This window comes from Macaca mulatta, chromosome X, assembly GCF_049350105.2.
Source record: "Macaca mulatta isolate MMU2019108-1 chromosome X, T2T-MMU8v2.0, whole genome shotgun sequence".
Taxonomy (NCBI): Eukaryota; Metazoa; Chordata; class Mammalia; order Primates; family Cercopithecidae; genus Macaca; species Macaca mulatta.
The window spans coordinates 41,046,382-41,069,175 of record NC_133426.1 but is presented as its reverse complement, the minus strand read 5'-3'; the positions used below and the strand labels follow the sequence as shown (position 1 = coordinate 41,069,175).

The window sequence follows — 22,794 nt, the reverse complement described above, 5'->3', positions numbered from 1 at the left end:
AACAAAATGTGGAATATTCATATGGGTACTAGTTAGCAATAAAAAGGAATGAACTACTGATCCACACAACATAGGTAATTCTCAGTCATTATTCTTAGTGAAAGAAGCCCAACACAAAAGAACACATAGTATAATCCATCTATATAAAACTCCAGAAGACAAAAAACACTCTCTAGGGACAAAAAGAGCAGTGGTTACCTGGGGAAAGAATAAACTGCAAAAGGGCATAAAGAGTGATGAAAATACTTGGTTTTGACCGCAGCAGTATTTTCACACATATATGCCAAAATTCACTGAATCTGGGCCGGGCACGGTGGCTCATGCCTGCAATCCCAGCACTCTGGGAGGCTGAGACAGGCGGATCACCTGAGGTCAGGAGTTCGAGACCAGCCTGGCCAACATCGTGAAACCCCCCATCTCTACTAAAAATACAAAAATAGCTGGGCATGGTCGGGGGGGCACCTGTAATCCCAGCTACTCTGGAGGCTGAGGTTGCAGTGAGCCAAGATGGCACCACTGTACTCCAGCCTGGGCAACAGAGTGAGACTCTGTCTCAAAAAATAAATAAATAAATAAATAAAAAATCACCCAATCTGTACACTTTAAAAGGATGCTGTTTATTATACATATAGTTGATTAAAAATAGAAAGTACTAATATTAATAGTAGACAAAACTGATACTAAGGGAACATTATCTAAAGGATGAGACAGTGATTAAAATAAGTGGGCCTAGGAAAGTTAAAATTGTGACAGAAGTCTTGATAAAACTAACCTCATCAGATATCTGCTGAGCAAGACGAACTGACACATTTCTAAGCATGCACTCGGATGATGGATTAGGAATGCTCTGAAGGGCACTTTGTAGCACCACTGCTTGATCATGGGTAACTTGGTTGATCTGAAAAAAGTTAACCATTTTATTTGGAGTAAATAATTTGTACATAACCAGACCTAACCATTTGCTCTTCATTCATCACCCACTCCCTCAGAACGACTGCCTTGCATATACACATTATAGAACCTGTGGCAACCTACACGAAAAGCACTGCCAACAAAGTGGGCTTCCTCTCTTTCTTGCGCACTGTAGTGGCATGTGTCTGCAAATCCTCATTCTAGAGCAATCAACTCGTGTCTCTAAATCTGGGCTCAGCTTAACTTGCAGGGGATAATGATAACTAAATAGCCTAGTTCCTTCTAGAGACTCAGTAAAGTATTGTATGTCTTTTATGTACATGCCTTGGGTAGACCCTGCTTGTATTCCCCATTACTATCACGTTTTGCTTTGAAAAAAAGAAAAATTAAGGAATACTGAAAAAGCAGTAAGAGGACTAATGTACAAAAGGTACCCTAGTTTTTACTTAACAGTATAATCAAGTTGTTAAATCAGTGACAGATTTCATTAAGTAATTGTTAGCGAGGTAATTCTAACTGCCTTCAAGTTGCAACTCCCCTCCTATGTATATACTGTAAATATTTCTACAATATTATTTTAAGATATTTCTATATGACTAATTTTGCATTGGACTCCCTACTGTGAGCTCATTGAGATTAGAGGTTATTATGTACCTCTGTATCCATAGTGGCACATATTCTGAATAAATATTGAAGAAAGGTGAAAGTGGATACATATAATTGTTTTCTGCGTACTTCATTGAGCATCTGTGTCAGGGATCATGACAAAAATCTGTTTTTATCCTAACAAGAAGCTGCCTTTTTACTTACCTAATAAAAACTACTTAAAAAAAAAAATCCTAACAAAGATGGGACCTGTGATACAAAACAATATAAAATTTGAGCCATTTTTTTACAGAAAATTCATAACACACACCAAATTGTTCAAAGTAGTATAATTAACTCCCATGTACATATTATTTAGCTTCAGGAATTATCACCAGTGGACCAAACTATTTAATCTATCTTCCCTTGCTTTCCATCACTTCTCCACCCCAGGATTATTTTTAAGCAAATCCTGGATATCATATAATTTCACCTGGAAGTATCTCAGCAATCACTTCAAAAATATAGGGGGCTCTTCCTTTTAAACATAACCACAATACTATCACAGCTAAAACAACTATATGTGATATTACCATAATTATCAACATTCTGATCTCCCCAATTGAAACCTAAGCCATTTCTAAAGAAGAAAATCTTTATCCCTGAAGTTTTTACCTTCTATCAGTAACTTAGTAAAACAATCATTTATGATGTTTATGAAATTTTACTTAGAATTAAAAGCATAGTTTGATCTCTTATAAATAAGTATCAAATTCCGGTATGTCTTGAGAATTTTTTGTGACATAGATCAAGAATGCCACCAAGGCAGAAACAGAGTCAGAATAAGCTCAGAACTTGGGTTTAAGCCCAAGGTGGGAAGGGAAACAAGCAACTAGATAAACCAATTACATCTCTTATTACAATCTGTGTCTTTATATATCTGCCAGGCACAAGTTAATAAGAGATTCACATGGAGTTTTTGTTAGGTTTAAAATAATTGAAAGTCAAGAGAGATTTAAGTGGGCAGGGAGAAACTACCCTCATATTATTAGCAGTCAGCGAAAAGTATTTGCACTTTTAATACAAACATCATAAAGAAAACCTCTGAAATAAGGTACTTTGAACACTGAGTCAATCTTGAACTCTACATTTAAAACACTAATTAGTTTTACTTTAAAAACTGCTATCTACTATTATAAAAAGATTTTTTAAAAGTCTGTATTACCGGTGTCATGGGATTCACACCTTCTACACCTGGCTGACAAGCTTCTGCCACAGCTCGAACGTGACCATAGCCAATGGCAGTTAGCAAAAGCTTGGCTATTTTAAGAGCATTGAGGTAGGCACCCCTTCGAGTCTCCATATCTGCATTTGGTAGGAAGTTATTTCTGGTTAGCATACTCAGTACAAGGGGTAGGCCACCACTTTTCAAGAAGTGAAACTGAAAATCAGAGGAATCATCAGCCAGAGGTGCACCAGCAGGCATTAACAAGGCATAGACTACCTGGAAAAATAGAGAAGAGGGGGAGAGGGCTGTATTAAAAGATTAAAAACAAACAAACAAACAAACTTCTATTTGTACTATTGTCACTGCCAAGAAATTCTTGACCATCTCACTATTATTTATTTCAAATTAATATTTCATTTCAAAACTATTTCATTACAATTTTACCCAAATCATTCACCTTACCATATGAAAGGTCAAATTTAAAGAACACAGAATAAATTAAAACAAAACAACAACAACAAAAAAACCAACCTCTGTTAGATATAGCACTTGTGAGGCTGAAGGACCAAAGAAAAGCGAGTCAAGAGATGGACTAAGGCTGCTTTCCCCAAGTTTGGCATGGTCTAAACAAATAGCTCTTAATTTTTCTATCGTTGTGCTATCTGGAGGAAAAAAAGAGAAAGCGTGAAAACGTAATTCATGTGTTCATACATATTTAACTTTTGATATCTCAAAGACCATATTAATATGGAATAACAATCCACTCAGTTGGGCTACAGGCTCAAACTTCCTAAGACATGACAAGACCTGGAATGATTAAAAAAAAAACAAAAAAAAAAAAACAAAAAAAACAAACCAGGGCTCTTTAATCAGTTACTCTCAACACAAACCATCTGCTACTCAGGGACCTCAAATCAAGATACCCTCCGCTCAGCCACTAGAGATGGAAAAAAATACATTTCAAAAGGAAGTAGTTCTGACTGAAAATAACAAGAAAAAAAATTATAAACTCTTCCCTCCAACCTCTTTATTGTTTGTTCCCTGACAATATAACTGGCTTACTTCACTGAAAGAAATGTAGTGGTACCCAAGAAAATGAACCCTAAAGAGTAAACACTAAAAAAGGATAAGTGCCTATGTTCATTCACCTCAAAATAAGCAGAGCTTTTGTCCTTTTGTCATAATATTAAAACATAATTTTTTTTTTGAGATGGAGTCTCGCTCTGTCACCCAGGTTGGAGTGCAGTGGCGCCATCTCAGCTCACTGCAAGCTCTGCCTCCCGGGTTCACACCATTCTTCTACCTCAGCCTCCCAAGTAGCTGGGACTACAGGCGCCCGCCACCACACCTGGCTAGTTTTTTGTATTTTTAGTAGAGACGGGGTTTCACTGTGTTAGCCAGGATGGTCTCGATCTCCTGACCTCGTGATCCGCCCGCCTCGGCCTCCCAAAGTGCTGGGATTACAGGCGTGAGCCACTGCTCCCGGCCAAAACATAAATGTATTTTAAATTACAGTGAAAAGACAAAGTGGGAGAAAAGTAAGATAATCCCAAAATACAATTAAGCATTAGCTACCAAATACTCCAATTTTATTAACAATCAACCTTGGAAAGCATTTTGATGATCTAAGGTAATTGCCCTATGATTTAAAAAAAAAAAAAAACTTGATTTTTTTTTTTTTTTTTTTTAAAGTAAAAGCCTCTTTTAAAGAAAAGAAAAATAGGGCTGGGCGCGGTGGCTCACACCTATAATCCCAGCACTTTGGGAGGCCGAGGCAAGCAGATCACCTGAGATCAGGGGTTCGAGACCAGTCTGACCAACATGATGAAACCCCGTCTCTATTAAAAATACAAAAATCAGCCAGGCATGGTGACGTCCATCTGTAATCCCAGCTACTCGGGAGGCTGAGGCAGGAGAGTCACTTGAATCCAGGAGGCAGAGGCTGCAGTAAGTAGAGGCTGTGTCACTGCACTGCAGCCTGGGCGATAGTGCGAGACTCCATATTAAAAAAAAAAAAAAAAAAAAAAAAAAAGCCAGGTGTGGTGGTATGCACCTGCAGTCCTAGCTACTCCTAGGCAGGAGCCTCACTCGAGGCCAGGAGTTTGAGGTTACAATGAGCTAGGATCATGCCACTGCACTCTAGCCTGGGACACAGAGTAAGGACCTCTCTCTTTAAAAAAAAAAAAAAAGAAATGAGAAATGGCATTTAAGCTATGTGTCCCAAGTGAATTAACAATCTCTCTGTGCTTCAGTTTCTCCATCTTTAAAATACAGATAAAATTAATAATTTCTTTTTTTTTTTTTTTTTTTTGAGACAGAGTCTTGCTCTGTTGCCCAGGCTGGGGTGCAGTGGCCGGATCTCAGCTCACTGCAAGCTCCGCCTCCCGGGTTTAGACCATTCTCCTGCCTCAGCCTCCCGAGTAGCTGGGACTACAGGCGCCCGCCACCTCGCCCGGCTAGTTTTTTTTTTGTATTTTTTAGTAGAGACGGGGTTTCACCGTGTTCGCCAGGATGGTCTCGATCTCCTGACCTCGTAATCCGCCCATCTCGGCCTCCCAAAGTGCTGGGATTACAGGCTTGAGCCACCGCGCCCGGCCAATAATTTCTTTATAGGTATGTTGTGTGGTTTGAGTTTATCAGTGCTAAGAGCTTACAACAGACTTTTACAAAAGATTGTATTACATATAGAGAGTACTGCAACAGTTTTAAGTTTAACAGCAAATCACAACATGGGCACTTGGCTTCAGGCAAAGATTCAGAATGAAGAGAAGTGTAACATTTGGGTGATCATTTAGTATTTGTGCACTCTTGGATGTGTTTTAAATGGAGGGGAAAGATAGAATCATTAGCTTTTTTCCTAGTCATTAACTATACCTTACAGGGATGTTGTGCGGTTTAAATTGAGTTTATCAGTGCTAAGAGCTTACAACAGACTTTTACAAAAGATTGTATTACCAAGTTTTAGACACATAAACTCTTGAATAAGAAAGGAAGCAGGAGTTCTAAGAAAAGGAAGTGACAGAAAGTGGGTTAATGTTTATTGAATACCAAGCGCCAGTCACTAGGCTAGGGGTTTTCCATACATTGTTTCATCTAATCCCTGCAATTACACAAAAAGGATATTACTATCCCAGTTCTAAGGATAAGGAAGCTCTAATAAACTATGAAACTTATGTTTAACACCATAGAGTAGCAATTAGAAGCAGGATTGGAACTCAAGCCCATTTGAGTCCAAAGCCTATGATTTTCTGCTGCAATACAACCATTACCAGCTTTTTCAAAAGCTGGCTGTTTCAAATTTAGGTACTCTAGTTTGATTATATAAAATATGAAAAAAGCACCCACTTCAAGTTTCTTGCCTTAACTGTCTGACAAGGGCTCATGCTCGCCATCTGGTGGCATTAAGCGCCAATCACAAGATCAAGGATTCAGTGGTGGGTTTGTGTTTTTACAGTATGTTGTGAAGGTTGAATCTGCAGTAGAGCAATGCAAGGACTATTACTGAAATACTAGCAAATGAAACTATGTAAATTCTAAACGATGTAACAGACAAGAATGCAATATATCTTTTGAGAGAAGCGTTAGCTAAGAATCTCATGTGAAATGCTTCTGTCCCATAATTGTAAAGCAAGATGAGAAGCCCAGCAAAGTGTTTAATTTAGAAAATGGAGGTAATAAAAGCAAAAGACAGCTTTAAAAATTATGTGTCAACTAAATATGGTGTACTGAACTATATTTATCAGTACTTCATCCCCAAACCCCACTAAAATGAGAATTAATGAATATAAAAATACGTAAACTCAAAAGAACATAAAAACAGAAGAGGAAGCAACACATTAAACTGCTGTCAACAAATTATTGAAGGTGTAGTGAAGATGAAGATAGATAGTTGGTTTAGCTGAATCAAGAAGTGCTTGTTGTGAAGGCAAGGAGAAGAGGGTGCCTATAAATTAGTGCCCTACTAAATCTGAGAAAAGCTAAGATATGAAAACAACAAACATTTGGGAAGGCACAGGTGATTCAAAGGCCTAAAGACAGAGGCTGAAGACTGATTAAGAAGCCTTTCCAACTCCCTCAGGTTTAGGAAGTTGGGGAAACAGATTTCTCACTGCTGTAGAGATACAAATATGGAACGGAAGACGACTAGGAAGCTGGACTGGTACAAGCGTGAACCTGTGTTAGTTAACTGCAGGATATAAAAATCAATATACAAAACTCAGTAGTGTTTCCATTTGCCAACAGCAAACTATCTGAAAGAGAAATCAAGAAAGAAATCTCACTTACAATAGCTGCAGAAATACAAGATACCTAGGAATAAATTTAAGCAAGGAGGAGAAAGATCACTACAAAAAAACTGATGAAAGACAGAAAACAGGACACAAATAAATGGAAAACTATTCCATGTTCGTGGACTGGAAGAACAAATATTGTTAAAATGTCCATATTACCCAAAACAATCTATAGATTGAATGCAATCTCTATTAAAATACCAATTACATTGTTCACAGAAATAGATAAAACATCCTTTGAGCTGAATCTGCAAGGTAAAACAAAAAAATACAAAAAAAACTCCTAAAATTCATATAGAACTACAAAAGACTCCAAATAGCTGAAGCAATCTTGAGTAAAAAGAACAAAGCTGAAAGCATCACACCACTTGACTTCAAAATTCACTACAGAGCAATAGTAACCAAAATAGCATGGTATTGACACAAAAATAGACACAGATCAATTGAACAGAATGGAAAACCCAGAAACAAATCCACATAATCAGAAACAACTGATTTTCAACAAAGGTGCCAAGAACACACATTGGGGAAAAAGGCAATCTCTTGAATAAAAATGGTGTTGCGAAAACTGAATATACATATGCAGAAAAATGAAACTAGACTCCTATTATTCATCGTATGTAAAAATAAACTCAAAAGGGGTTAAAAACTTAAATGTAAGACCTGAAACTATAAAACCACTAGAAGAAAACACAAGGGAAATGTTTCATGTCATTAGTGCAGGCAAGGACTTTTTGGCTAAGACTTCAAAAGCACAGGCAACAAACACAAAAACAGACAAACGAAATTACATTAAACTAAAAAGCTTCTACCCAACAAAGGAAATAATCAAGACCACAAAAAGACAAATCTACAGAATGGGAGAAAATATCTGCAAACTATGCATCTGACAAGGGGTTAATATCCAGAATATATAAGGAACTCAACAGCAAAAAAGCAAAAAATCTGATTTTTAAAATGGGCAAAAGACTTGAATAGATATTTCTCTAAAGAAGACATCCAAATGGCCAACATGTACACGAAAGCACACTCAACATAACTAAATCATTAAGGAAATGCAAATCCAAACCACAATGAGATATCACCTTACCACAATTAGAATGAAATAAGGATGACTTGGCCGAGTGCTGTGGTTCATGTCTGTAATGTTCTAGCACTTTGGGAGGCCGAGGCGAGTAGATCACCTGAGGTCAAGCGTTTGAGACCAGCCTGGCCAACAACTTGCTCTCCAAATGTTAGAAAAAAAAAATCACAGAATGCCATAACTACGGCAAACTGTTAATTACTGAATTTGGGAGCTATCTGTATTCTTTGTAAACAGTTTGAAGCTAGTTTTGTTTAAAAAAAAAAAAAAACAACTCAAGGACAGTAAAAGATGATGCTGGAAAAAGAAGAAAACATAATATCCATCAGTAATAGCCTAGAGAGAAATAATTACAGTCTGTTATGCTATAGCACATGTTTCTATAACCCCAATTAGCTCACAATCAATTGGCAAATATAATGATGTCAGTATAATGCAGAAGGTGAGTTTGTTCATACGTGATTTCTCCCAGGCAACAGTAGCCAGAACAGCAAAACTGTTAATCTTCAACAAAAAAATAAAAATGAGCAAAGCAAAAAGCCCCCTCAGCTTGGCAGATGTGTAGGCAGAAGCCTATTTCTTTTTAAAGGAAAATTTAAAGTGAATACTTGCATCAAGGGCTCATCTTGTGAGATATAATCCTAAACTAGACTTTCATGGACCTTGGCAAGTTTTACTCCCACCATGCCTATCTTAACAGTAGCCCATCTATCTCAGAGCTCCACTCTTTTGCACTGTATCTCAGCAATGTCAAGTCAGCATTTCCTCTGTATTGGTTTTGTCTTTTTACTATCTCCTGAGGAAGCCTTCAGCCACACTGAAGTACCTGCCTGGGCTGTCCAAGTTATCTCTGAGGATACTAATTATCATTTTATGAGTGCTCTAATTAAACTATGTACAAGTGTTAAAGGTAGTCCTATGTTGGGAATTACAGATCATGGAGGAGGAGGGAGCCCAACGAGCGGTAGAGCTCAGCATAAAGAATCAACTCAAGCAGAGTGAGGAGTGTCCCTAGGGTGGAGACCCAACATTCAGAGACAGAGTCCTTCAGCATTCAAAGAAAGGGTGAGGGGTGCTAGAGATAACTGATTAAATAGGAAAATAAGTGAGAGGCTAACGGAAGCCAGGTGTTTCACTGTCAGAAAAGAGAGTTTGGTCAGGCGCGGTGGCTCAGGCCTGTAATCCCAGCTACTGGGAGGCTGAGGCAGGAGAATCCCTTGAACCCGGGAGGCAGAGGTTGCAATGAGTCGAGATCGTGCCACTGCACTCCAGCCTGGGTGACAGAGCAAGACTCCGTCTCAAAAAAAAAAAAAAAAAAATTACAAATATGGAAAGGGAGAAAACTAGAATGAAACTGATAGGCTGGAATGGGAAGAAGTCGTGTGACCCCATGGTTTTGTAAAAACATACACACATATATATATTCGTGTGTGTGTGTATATATAGTAACAGACTTAAATGTGGATACACATACATACATTCCTTAGTTCTAACTGCTTAGAGAGCCAGGGAGCAACAATACATCAATAGCAATGAGTGCAATAAACGTCCAGATCTTGGTTTCTAAATACCATTCTCCAGGAAAATAAACCAAGCAGGCCTCCTTGGAGAAACAGCCAATTCCAGGACTGGGGCAGAGAGGGTACAAGATGTTAATCTGGAACTTTTTTCTTTTTTCTTGAGACATGTCTTGTTCTGTTGTCCAGGCTGGAATACAGTGGCATGATCATATAGCTCAATGCAGTCTCCATCTCCCAGGCTCAAGTGATCCTCCCACCTCAGCCTCTCAAGTAGCTGGGACTACAGGTACCCATCACCACACCTGGCTAATTTTTTATATTTTTAATAGAGATGAGGTCTGGCTATGTTGCCCAGGCTGGTCATGAATCCTGAGCTCCAGCGATCCTCCTGCCTCACCCTCCCAAAGTGTTAGGATTATAGGCATGAGCCACTGCACCTGACCTAATCTGAAACATCTTGAGCCAAAAAGCATACAACTGCTGAAAGAATAATGGGAACATATTAAAGTAACACAGAACAGCCTGAAAGGACTCCAACTGGCCAAACTAGAGATCATTTCAGCATCAAGATAAATGATAGTAATAACTCCTTGACCATTATTTCATACAGATATAAATGAATGAATAAAAAGCCTGATGAGGAACAGTATAAATATTTTCAAAGTACCTCTGCACAAAATACTTTTTTTTTTTTTTTCAGACGGAATCTTGCTGTCGCTCAGGCTGGAGTACAGTGGCATGATCTCGGCTCACTGCAACCTCCGCCTCCCAGGTCCAAGCGATTCTCCAGCCTCGGCCTCCCGAGTAGCTGGGATTACAGGTGCACGCTAACGTGCCTGGCTAATTTTTGTATTTTTAGTAGAGACGGGGTTTCGCCACGTTGGCCAGGCTGGTCTCAAACTCCTGGCCTCAAGCAATCTGCCCACCTCAGCCTCCCAAAGTGCTGGAATTATAGGCATGAGTCACCGCGCCTGGCCCAAAATACTTTCAAAGGGAAGGGCAATTTTACAGTGGGGAAGCAAGGAAAAAACTCAAGTGATCACAGTGATCATCGTCAGTAATGGGAAAAACTGAAATTACATACTATCCGACCAGATGCATTGAGATAAACAGAACATCGCTTCTGTGGTATTTCTGCCTAAGATGCATAACCTGAATCTAATCATGATAAAACAAATCTAAACTGAAGGACATTCTATAATTAACTGGCCTGTAATCCTTAAGAGTCAAGGTCATGAAGGTCAAAAACAGTATGAGGAACTATTTCAGAAGGAAACTAAAGAGATATATTAACTAAATGCAATACAGTTATTCCCTGGTATCCATGGGGGGTGTGGGGGGGTGCGGGGTTGGTTCCAGGATCCACCCTCCCAATACCAAAATCCAGGGATGCTCAAATACCTTATATAAAATGATGTAGAATTTGCATACAACCTATGCACATCTTCCCGTATAAATTAACTCCGGATTACAGTCACATGTTGCGTAAGATATGTTCTGAGAAATGCATCATTAAGCGATTTTATCACTATGTGAACATCATAGAATGTGTTTACAACAAATCTGGATGATACAGCCTACAACACATCTAGGTTATATATGGTATTGCCTATTGCTCCTGGGCTATAAACCCATACAAGCATGTTACTGTACTGAATACTGTAAGCAATTATAACACAATGGTAAGTATTTGTGTATTTAAACATAGAAAGGGTACAGTAAAAATACGGTATAATACCATTCTATAAAATTATAATAATTTTACAGAACCACCATTGTATATGTGGTCTATCACTGACTAAATGTCATTATCCGGTGTCTCACTGTACTTGTAGCACCTAATATAATGCCTACACATAGCTTCATTTGTGTAGATTCAACACAGTACTCAGCATGTGGCAAATTCAAGTTGTGCTTTTTGGAACTTTGAACAATGTTTTTTCCTCCAAACATTTTTGATCCACAGTTGGCTGAATCCATAGATCCAGAACCCATGGATATGGAGGGCTGACTATATTTGAGTTTGAACTATATCTTTTTGCTGTGAAGGAGATGACTGAAAACACTGAATAGGGTCTGCTAAGTAGACGGCAGTAATGAATCGACATTTAACTTCCTGGTACAGATGGCTGATTTTGCTTATACAGACAAATATCCTTGTTTGTAGGGAAAGTATTTGGTGGGCAATGGGATTACAAAAACCACTAAATTACTCTCAAATGTTCTTGAATTATACTTCTAATTTTTCTGTAAGATTGTAAATATTTCCAAAAAATACATTTAAAAAATTTTTAGGTTGTATAGGCTTGAACGATCTGCCCAAACTCTACTTTTTCCCCCAAAGCCCTACTATTTTTAGTGCATAATTTTGCCGAACATTAGGTTTTAAAGGAACACACATATATTATAACAGAAACACAAGAGTGTGTTAGTGAAAAATAAAATCCTGTGTATAGAAAAGGATCACTAGCAGAAAGGTCTTGAAATTTTAACACTAGAATATTTGGAAGGGAAAAGCCAACGAGAGAGCTGGAAAAGGTTAAAGAAGCCACCCCAAAGGTGGAATAAGATTAAAGAGAGAAGGGAAGAGAGAAAAGGTAAAATTAGATCTAGAAGATTCACCATCACACTTAGACATTTCAAAGACACACAAAACGCAAAATGTTGGTGAGAAAACTATCAAATAACACAAATCTCTCTCAACTGAGGAAATCTCCAGGCCCACAGATGACGCACCACAAAAGAGACCTAACTCTAAGGCACATCATAATATTTCAAAATGTAAGGATAAAACCAAAACTTCCAGAAATGAAGGTCACATGCAAAGGAACAGAAACCAAGAGGACTTTGGTCTTCTCATCAGCAATGCCACCAGCTAGAAGGAATATATTTTCAAACCTAGGATTCTATACACAAATCATTAACCAAATGTGATAGTTTGCCTACATTCAGATAAAAAATATCTAAAAAAAAAAGTATGTGGAAAGAATAAGTGATAGGTGTACAATCAGGAAAATAAAAGGGAAATTATTAAATCCAGGATGAAAGTTGTCAGTAATCTAGAGAACTACATTTCACACAATCTTGGAAATGTAAATGTTGAATCTGGATTTAAGCAAATACTGGGAGGATGGGGGGGTATGTAACAGTTAAGTTTTCATCTACACAGTAGAAAATCAGTATGTATCTATAAGTAACAAAGAAATAGCCATATGAGGGCACTCCAGACATAATGGTACATATATACACAAAAGTAAAAGCGAGAAGCTGAAAGTGGTTGTTTCTAAGGAATAAAAAAGGAACAATACCGCAGATGATACATAACCCACATTATAGTCCAGGTATAGGCAAACATTTTCTGTAAAGGGCCACGGAAATTAAGTAGTTTAGGCTTGTGAGCCATATGGCCTCTGCCACAACTCCTGAGCTGTGCTGTTTTAAGACAAAAGCAGTCATGTAGACAGAATATAAACAAATGAGCCTGGTTTTGATCATGGACACTAAAATTTAAACTTCACATAATTTTCATGTATCACAATATTCTTCTTCTAGATTTTTTTTTGTAGTCACTTAAAAATATAGCTCTTGGGATGCAGAAAAACAAGCAGTGGGCTTGATGTGGCTTGTGGGCTGTCATCTGTGACTCTTGTTGTAGTCTATACCAAAAAGCACGGTCCATTTAGAAATAAAATTTGCTAATACATTCCTTTATTGTCCAGCAAGTACTTGATCATCATTTAAAAATTCTTACCTGGCGGCATAAGTTTCATAAGTACTCTTGCTCCATCTCTAAGCGGTGGCATATTTAGGCTGCTACCTAAGTCTGCAACTTGCCAAAGGAAAGAGATGTATCTGGGATGCAGTGACATTATCTAGAATATAAAATACACAAAATAATTACCTGTAAATTATTTACTCCCATTAGAAAAGCCCCCCTAAGTAAGTTTCTCTGTGTTAATCCCTTTACTTTTACTTATGCCATTTCTACTCTTCGAAATAGTCTGACTTTCCCATCTTTTAATCCTTACAAATCCTTAATAGTGCAGATTAAATACATCATCCAAGTCACTTCCAGTCACTTTTTTGTGATAGCTCCTCTCCTGTTCTATTAAACCATTTCTCTCTTATATACAATTTGGACTCCGGACATAACAAAAGGCTGCCATGCCCACTATCAAATTCTGGTTGTTTTTTTTTTGAGGCAGATTCTTGCTTTGTCGCCCAGGCTGGAGTGCAGTGGCACGATCTTGGCTCACTGCAACCTCCGCCTCCCGGGTTCAAGCGATTCTCCTGCCTCAGCCTCCTGAGTAGCTGGGATTACGGGAGCCCGCCATCACGCCCGGCTAATTTTTGTATTTTTAGTAGAGATGGGGTTTCACCGTGTTGGCCAGGCTGGTCTAGAACTCCTGACCTTATGATCCACCCACCCTGGCCTCCCAAAGTGCTGGGATTACAGGCATGAGCCACCTTGCCCGGCCCACTATCAAATTCTTAATCCAATTGTTCTAGACAGCCAAATCCTCCTGACACTGGAGTGGCTGCTGTTATTGTAACCATCAAAATTTCTGTGGGGAGGGGCGAAAGGAGAACTTAAAAAAGGGAGGAGTCATTGTTTCTTCGGCTATATGTTACTGACAATCTGATAAAGATTACAGGTATTTTCCTACATAGTTCTTGTTTTCATTTATTTATATTTTTAGAGATGAGATCTCACTCTGTTGACCAGGCTAGAGCATAATGGCACAATCACAGCTCACTGCAGCCTAGAACTCCTGGGCTCAAGCAATCCTCCTGCCTCACAGCCTCCCAAGTAGCTGGAATTACAGGTGTGAGCCACCATGCCCAGCTCATATATAGTTCTAAAAGAACGATCTGTTTTGCGGCATAAATTTTTAAAAGTGATACAGCTGACTCTTGAACAACACAAGTTTGAACTCCACAGGTCCACTTACATGCAGACTTTTTCCCAACCAAATGTGGAATAGAAAATTCAGTATTTCCAGGAAGCAAAACCCAAGTATATGGAAGGCTACTGGTTGCACAGGGTCATCTGCAAGATTTTGGGTATACGCAGAGGTCCTGGAACCAATTCTCCACATATATGAGGGATGACTGTATTCTTCTAAATTTATACATCCAATAGTATTATAATTAAGCTCTAATTGGTTAATTTTATGTAAAAGTAACAATACTATACCTATGGGGAAATAATGTTTTAAATTCCAACTGTGTTACAATTACCTTTTAGAGGGATCCATTCTGAAGTTGGTGGTTAACTGTAGAGTTACTATTTTGTCTCATTAAACTGTAAGCTCCTCAAGAAAAGAAAGAACTACTCTATATACTTTATTCTCAAAAACCCTAGCATAATACCTTACATACAGTAGTTCAAAACTGTATCTACTCACCACTCCAGGCAAACAGCTTTCCACTTCTGGATTGGGACCATCACTGTAATGATTACCATGGTTTCCAGGAGATCCAGTGGAGGAATCAGAAGAGCTATCAGGGCTTGAAGGCATATTGGAACTTATTTGTGTAAGTTTGGCTGTAATAAGCTGAAAATGATATACTATGTTAGTACCAAAAACAAGGAAAAATACTTACACAAAACACAAAACTTAGTGATATACCAAGCAAAAAATCCAAAAGACTACTACATGCTATACTTTAATGCTGTAACTCTAACACCTAACACAGAGTCCCAAACATAACAAATGCTCAATTAGTAACTTATTAAATGATAGTCTCTGGTTTGATTTTACTGAAAAATTTGTTAACTATATATACATACCGATTTATCTTTTAAGTTTAATTGTCCAATCAACTTTCTATCATCTGCAGGATCTATCAGCTCACCGCCCACAAAGAGCTCAATTTTTGTGTGGGCTACGTTGGCTTTAATACGATTGAGAATACATCGTCGTACTGAACCAATTGTATCATTGGTATGAGACCATACCTCCAAGTCATCAACCTGTCTGCCCTGGTTTGGAAATCGAACTACAAAAGAGAGGTGTTTACCACGGAATGCTCTGGGGGGAAAAAGAAAGACATCATCATATTCAGCAGACTGAAATTTTGTTGCTAAGAAAATAATGCTAGGGATTTAACATTGAGTATTTTCTTATGAAACAAGAGGATGTGAATTAAAGATACTTAATATAGCTTGAATTTTGGATTTCTTGGATTAGGGATACTCAACCTGCATTATTTTCAGTATCTTGAAAATAAGGCCAGGCACGGTGCCTCATGCCTGTAATCCCAACACTTTGGGAGGCCAAGGCGGGTGGATCATTTGAAGTCAGTAGTTCGAGATCAGCCTCACCAACATGGTGAAACTCCACCTCTACTAAAAATACAGAAAATAAGCCAGGTTTGGTGGTGGGCGCCTGTAATCCCAGCTACTTGGGAGGCTGAGGCTGGAGAATCGCTTGAACCTGGGAGGCACAGGTTGCAGTGATCCGAGATCGCACCACTGCACTCCAGCCTGGGCAACAAGAGTGAAATGCAAAAGAAAAAAAAATATTGCTCCTTTTAACTACAAATATAAATAATATTTAAAAACATAATCATATTCTATTATTGTTAGTCTTGTATCTACGATTGCAGAAAATAGGGTGTCTACTGAAAAGAAATTAAAACAAAGATGTAATGCTTATTTCTACGCTGTAAAAGCCCAACTCATTAAGACTATTTTTAAAAGTAAAAGGTAGGCTGGACGCAGTGGCTCATGCCTGTAATCCTACTACTTTGGGAGGCCAAGGAAAGAAGATCCCTTGAGCCCAGGAGTTCAAGACCAGCCTGGACAACATAGGTAGACTCTGTATTAATTAAAAAAAAAAAAAAAAAAAAAAAAAAAAAAAAAATCAAAAAAAGACGGAAGAGCTTACCTTTTACATTTAAAAGGTAGTTTTACATTTTGTTAAAAGCATCAACAAGGCCGGGCGCGGTGGCTCAAGCCTGTAATCCCAGCACTTTGGGAGGCCGAGGCGGGCGGATCACAAGGTCAGGAGATCGAGACCACAGTGAAACCCCGTCTCTACTAAAAATACAAAAAAAAAAATTAGCCGGGCGCGGTGGTGGGCGCCTGTAGTCCCAGCTACTCAGGAGGCTGAGGCAGGAGAATGGCGGGAACCCGGGAGGCGGAGCTTGCAGTGAGCCGAGATCGCGCCACTGCACTCCAGCCTGGGCAACAGCGTGAGACTCCGTCTCAAAAAAAAAAAAAAAAAAAAAAAAAAAAAAGCATCAACAAAAATGCCACAACGCACTTTTCTGGAAAAAAGCCTTTGTATCAAAATTCACTCCAAAATGCTATTTATATTGGTATAGTATCTTTTTTTAAAAGTAAAATATAAAATAAAAATCATATTCAAGAAGCAACTGTATATAATTTCATGGTTAATAAAACTCTTTAAAAAAAATGATGGCACTGACTATACAAAACATCCCAAAACTATAAACACCATTTGAAAATATTTGTTATACTGCCATGCAAGGCAGCTTTTAAGAGTTCTTTACAGGCCAGGCACTGCAGCTCACGCCTATAATCCCAGCACTTTGGGAGGCCAAAGCAGAAGGATTTCCTTGAGCGTAGGAGTTTGAAACCAGCCTGTGCAATGTAGTGAGACCCCACCTCCACAAAAAAAATTAGTCAGGTGTGGTAGCCTGTGCTGTAGCCCCAAAAACCTGGGAGGCTGAGGTGGGAAGGTCACTTGAGCCCAGGAGGTTGAGGCTGCAGTGAGCCATGATCACACCCCAGCATTTCAGCCTGGGTGACAGAGTAAGACCTTGTCTCAAAATAAACAAATAAACAAAAACACTTCAACTGCAAAATATCACTGCAACACTTAATGAGCAATAATGTCAAAGACAAAAGAAAACTAGAAAACAACTTGAGTAAGAATGCCTCACCCAAAAAAACCAAAACAAAACCAGATGGGAGAGTGGGGGAGGTTATTAAAAAAAATTATATGAAATGACAATGTTCTTAATGGGCAAAGACAACAATTTACAAACAATAAAAATTTCTGCTCTCCTTTTACCAAATGGCTAGGAAAACATCAAATAATTAAGAATTAGCACCAATAGATTAGTGATTCACAAACCTCGACATAGGGAGAATTGTTCTTTCCTCATGATAATCACTGTCACATTCATTTATATATTCCCTTAAAACAGTTAATACTCGAACCATTCGAACAGCTTCCTGTCTTGCACAATTAACACTGTCTTTGTCACCATCCAAAACACACAACGTGTCATAGGAAGCCTTCAGACGATCAAAACAAGACTGAATGAAGTCTTCATGGATCACCACCTACAAATATCGGGCCAAATAAACACAGTTAAAGTTGCTTTAAAACGTAAAAAATCAAACATTAATCCAATTAAAGATGGCAATGGCTAATTTAATCATAGCACTCAATTAACAACAGTCATATTTAAGTAGAGAATCCATATAATAAAATGTATGTTTATTAAAAGGAAGCTAGCATTACATAAGTTAACAAATATAAATTAGATAGCCAAAAGTGAACTTCAGGACTGGGTGTTAGCATCAAAATGAATTCACAAAGACTTTCTTTGCCATTTCAACATGTAATAAATAGTTATATTAAAAATAACCCAATCACTTCAAGACAATTATCAAGGCAAGATTCATTTAGTATTTTTTCTCTTTTGTATAAGAGAAATGTGGGCTGAAATAATGATATATGGAAGTTTTAATGCACATCAATCCTCACCTGATTGACTTGTAGTCTTGGACCAAGGTTTGTGTATATCTCTTTGAGGAGATCTATAGCTCTGCTGGCAATATCATCATTACTCTGAATCACGACCTGGTTTCAAAATGATAAAAGTATTCACCCCTTTCAACATATATTTTTTTGGGCATTTAAATTCAAACCATATCCTCAGTTATCTTAAATACACTATTCAATTATTTAATGGTAAGTTGACTTTGATAATCAAGTAAAATTAAGTGAGAAGCACAGACCAAAAGAAAGGATAATAAATGCAAAATGAAAGTCTCCGAAAAAAGTAATTTGTTTAAGAATGAAAGGTACATTTTTGTAAAAATAAAATATGCTTTGACCACTATTATTTAACCCTATAATTTAATATCTTGATAACCAAGTCAGACACTCAAGAAGAAATTCAAATTAGTTGACAGGAAATAAGAGATTACATGAAACACAGTTTAGCATAAAGGACTACTCTACCCCCAGTTTCTATAAATCTTTATCACTCATCTAATTACATTAGTGGTTTCCAAACTATGTTCAGAACCTTAGAGGACTTTGAGGAAGTCTTTCAGTGTTGGCCCCTATAAAAGGGTTGGGGAGGGGAAAGGGGGTAAGCATGGGGAGACCAAGTAAGAAAATATATTTTTTTGTTCAATTCAGTATACATTTTGTAGAGTGGTGCAAATTTTGATTTTTAAGATGTGTTTCTGCTGTTAAAACAATGTTGAAAAACCACATACTTAATGAAAAGCTTTTAAATACTCAAATGCCACAGTAAACATCTTCATCTATGGTTTGCAGGAAAAAATTTCAGACATCCAAACAACAATATAAACTGCTGTATAACAGGTCAGACTTTTAAAGATAGGAATAATACACTAGTACTATAAAAATAGAAAGATTAGCCTTAAAAAGATAGTATTTTATTCCCCCAGCTATTTAAAAATATCACAAGGTAAACAGTGCCAATAAAGTATATACTCATAATCTATACTAAACACAAATCCTCTCTTCTGTCCTCTATTTTAGCGTTAAACATTGAAGAGGAGGAAACAGATCGACACTGAATGAAAAATTGGGAAGGAACAATATCCACGGGGAGGAATGGAAGATTTGTATGTTTAGTGCACATCTATGGAATACACAGATACTAAGCTAAGACAAAAGGAACATCAGTGGCAGGAGGAGGGAGAGGAAGAGAGAAGAAAAAGCCCACTGACAAGTGATATAATAATAAAAATGAACAATTACTAACTACACCAAATTCCTGAGACAAACATCACAGTAAAATACACAATTTATATGTGAAATTATAATTCCTTATGTATATGAAAAAGTACATCAGACACTGTTTACAGAGTTCCTACTTTTGACTTACCCTCCAAAGGTAATCTAATCCTATTAACTCCAAGTCATCCATCATATAGGCTCTCCTTTTTGCTACTAGTTTTCCTTCTCGACAATTCACAGCTTTGAAGAATCGCTCAAAACACTTCATTCCATTTTCAGTTAACAGAGAAGGATCAAGCTGAAGCACATTACTTTCAAAGAAGTCCTTATTAATATCAGGATCTAAGTCTGGTTCATCCCCCATCAATTTGGAATACCACTTAAAACAGGCTTCACGATCACAAAGGTAAACTGCATTCTCAGCTAAGCATTTCCATATTTGTTTTGCCTGAGGAGCACATAGCCACAGTTGGCCATCCTTCAATAAAAATCTTGAAAAAACATAAAAAATTGGCAATTAGATTTATGTAATTTTTATCCTGAAAGGCAATCTATATTATCTATAAAATACATTTATCACCATTATATTTTAACTATAGATAAAAAGATATTCATTTTCAAAATAGCCTATTTTTCTACTTTTATCTGGTACTAAAAAAAATCCCCACTAGATATTAATTCAACAAGCACACACTGAACATCCACTTTGTGCCTGAAATGCAGCTAGCTGAATTATGAATAAAAGATTCGTTCCCTGAACTTTTAACCATTTAGTCTTTGAAACCAGACTTTTGGAAAGAAGGACGTTTAGTAGCTTGAGTTAAAAATAAAAGACTTCGGCTGGGCACAGTAACTCATGCCTGTAATGACAGCACTTTGGGAGGCTGAGGTGGGCGGATCACCTGAGGTCAGGAGTTCGTGACCAGCCTGGTCAACATGGCAAAACCCCATCTCGATTAAAAATACAAAAATTAGCTGGGTGTGGTGGCTCGTGTCTGTAGTCCCAGCTACTGGGGAAAGTGAGGCATGAGAATCAATTGAACCTGGGAGGTGGAGGTAGCAGTGAGCCAAGACTGTGCCACTGCACTACAGCCTGGGTGAGACTCTGTCAAGAAAGATAGAAGGAAAGACAGAAAGAAAGTCAGAAGGAAAGAAAGAAAGAAAGAAAAAGAAAAATGAAGAGAGAGAGAGAGAAAGAAAGAAAGAAAAAGAAAGAAAGAGAGAAAGAGAGAGACTTAGCATCCTGCTTATATGGCATCATTGAAAAATGAGGTATTCAATTAAGTGACTTTCACAAATAACTAATCCATCAATACTTATGAGTTAAAACTGCTTACATTTTCAAAGCTTTTCCATTTTTTTGTTTTATTCTAAAGATGGCATAAACCCTTCTTCAAATGAAAATCCCAGTTGGAATCTGATATATATATAAAAACTATAGCTGCTCCAGTTGCCGGGAGAGGAAAAAGAAAGGAAAAAACCGGGAAACTTCCTACTGCTTGTTCAGAAATCTTCAAGGAACTTAACTCAGAAGCCCTAAAGCTCCTACATAAGTTTGAAAAACTACTGGTCTAATAGGAAGAGCACAGACTTAAGTAAAAGAGACCTAGTTGAGTAGTGCAATTCCATCATATACTGGCTGTGAGACTTCAAACAAGCTACCTGAAGCCACTGGAATCCTGGGTTTCTTATTGATCAAATGGGAGTAACACTTGCTGCACTGTGTTGCTTCAGAGTAAATATAAAGTGTCTGGCACAGGCCCAACACACAGCAGGCATTAAAGTCAGGTTCCTCTCCCTTGAGTTGGTTGCTATAGCTCACATACAGAGGTACTAACAGAGTAGAAACTACAATAGTTTCTCGGATTCCAAACTTTAAAATGGCAAAAGGGCTTGAAACCACTTTTCTGTTCTAGTAAACCTAAGGGACATATAACACACGCCAATCAGTAACGACTGCTTACTATGGCAGTAACTCTCAATGTGGGGAGGCAAGTCCTTCTACCCAGGTGGTTAAAAACAAAACACACAGAAAAAAAAAATTCACTTTAAACCAGTGCCAAATTTCTTAAAATTTGGTTGAAGTTTTTCCTAAAATTAAAATCATCATATAGCTACTTAAAATTTTATCCATAAATAAGCACACAGTTCAATAAATAGAAATCCGTAATTAACACAGCCCAGGACAAAACTCCCCAGAATGTTATTAAAATAAATGGGGCCAGGCACGGTGGCTCACACCTGTAATATGAGCACTTTGGGGGACCAAGGTGGGCAGATCATGAGGTCAAGAGATAGAGACCATCCTGGCCAACATGGTGAAACCCTGTCTCTACTAAAAACACAAAAATTAGCTGGGCGTGGTGGCGCGTGCCTATAGTCCCAGCTACTCAGGAGGCCGAGGCAAGAGAATCACTTGTACCTGGGAGGCGAAGGTTGCAGTGAGCTGAGATCTCACCACTGCACTCCGGCCTGGTGACAGAGCAAGACTCTGTCTCAAAAAAATGAAATAAATAAAATAGACTTCATGAAGCAGTGATAATCTGGGCATTTCTGTTAGCACACCTGTAATCTAAACAAGCTCTTTTGCTACATGTGGTTTTTTGAATTCAAAAGAAACCTCATAATTTTTTTTTTTTTTTTTTTTTTGAGACAGGGTCTGGAGGGCAGTGGTGTAATCACAGCTCACTGCAACCTCGGCCTCCCAGGTTCAAGTGATCCTCCCACCCCAGCCTCCTGAGTACCCACCTGGGACAACAAGTGAACACCACCATGCCTGGCTGATTTTTGTGTTTTTTTTTAGAGATGGGATTTCACCATGCTGCCCAGGCTGGTCTTGAACTCCTGGGCTCAAATCATCTGCTTGCCTTGGCCTCCCCAAGTGTTGGGATTACAGGTGTGAGTCACTGTACCTGACCATCAAAATTTTTAACAAAGGCACTTTGTACATCTGTAAGTGTATGATCACCAAAAGCTAAATATTGCAGAGCAAATCCAGCCCTAGACTACTTTTTATCTTAATAAACCTTTTCCCTCAAGCCAATCAGAAATGATATTATTAACACATGACTTTAGATTGCCTGTCAGCCACTGTTAGAATAAACAAGGCACCAGAGGACTCCAACCACTCTTTTGAGGTGCTGGTCTAGCAGCCTTTTGCCCCCGTTTCCTTAGTGTCTATGATATCATTAAGTCA

At 38.1% G+C, this 22,794-nt stretch overlaps 1 protein-coding gene across 8 annotated transcripts in view; it reads right to left on the bottom strand.

The window, feature by feature from the left end:
• USP9X (ubiquitin specific peptidase 9 X-linked) overlaps positions 1 to 22,794 on the bottom strand; it is a 152,936-nt gene that overhangs the window by 51,106 nt on the left and 79,036 nt on the right. For all 8 annotated transcript variants that reach the window (XM_015127219.3, XM_077988006.1, XM_077988005.1 and 5 more), the window contains exons 16-24: positions 19,747 to 20,089; positions 18,366 to 18,461; positions 17,727 to 17,938; positions 15,413 to 15,653; positions 15,027 to 15,176; positions 13,370 to 13,490; positions 3,257 to 3,387; positions 2,723 to 3,001; positions 773 to 898 (exon numbers count right to left, since the gene is read on the bottom strand). In XM_015127219.3, coding sequence (XP_014982705.1) covers positions 773 to 898; positions 2,723 to 3,001; positions 3,257 to 3,387; positions 13,370 to 13,490; positions 15,027 to 15,176; positions 15,413 to 15,653; positions 17,727 to 17,938; positions 18,366 to 18,461; positions 19,747 to 20,089 — 1,699 coding nt within the window. The remainder of the gene's footprint in view (positions 1 to 772; positions 899 to 2,722; positions 3,002 to 3,256; positions 3,388 to 13,369; positions 13,491 to 15,026; positions 15,177 to 15,412; positions 15,654 to 17,726; positions 17,939 to 18,365; positions 18,462 to 19,746; positions 20,090 to 22,794) is intronic.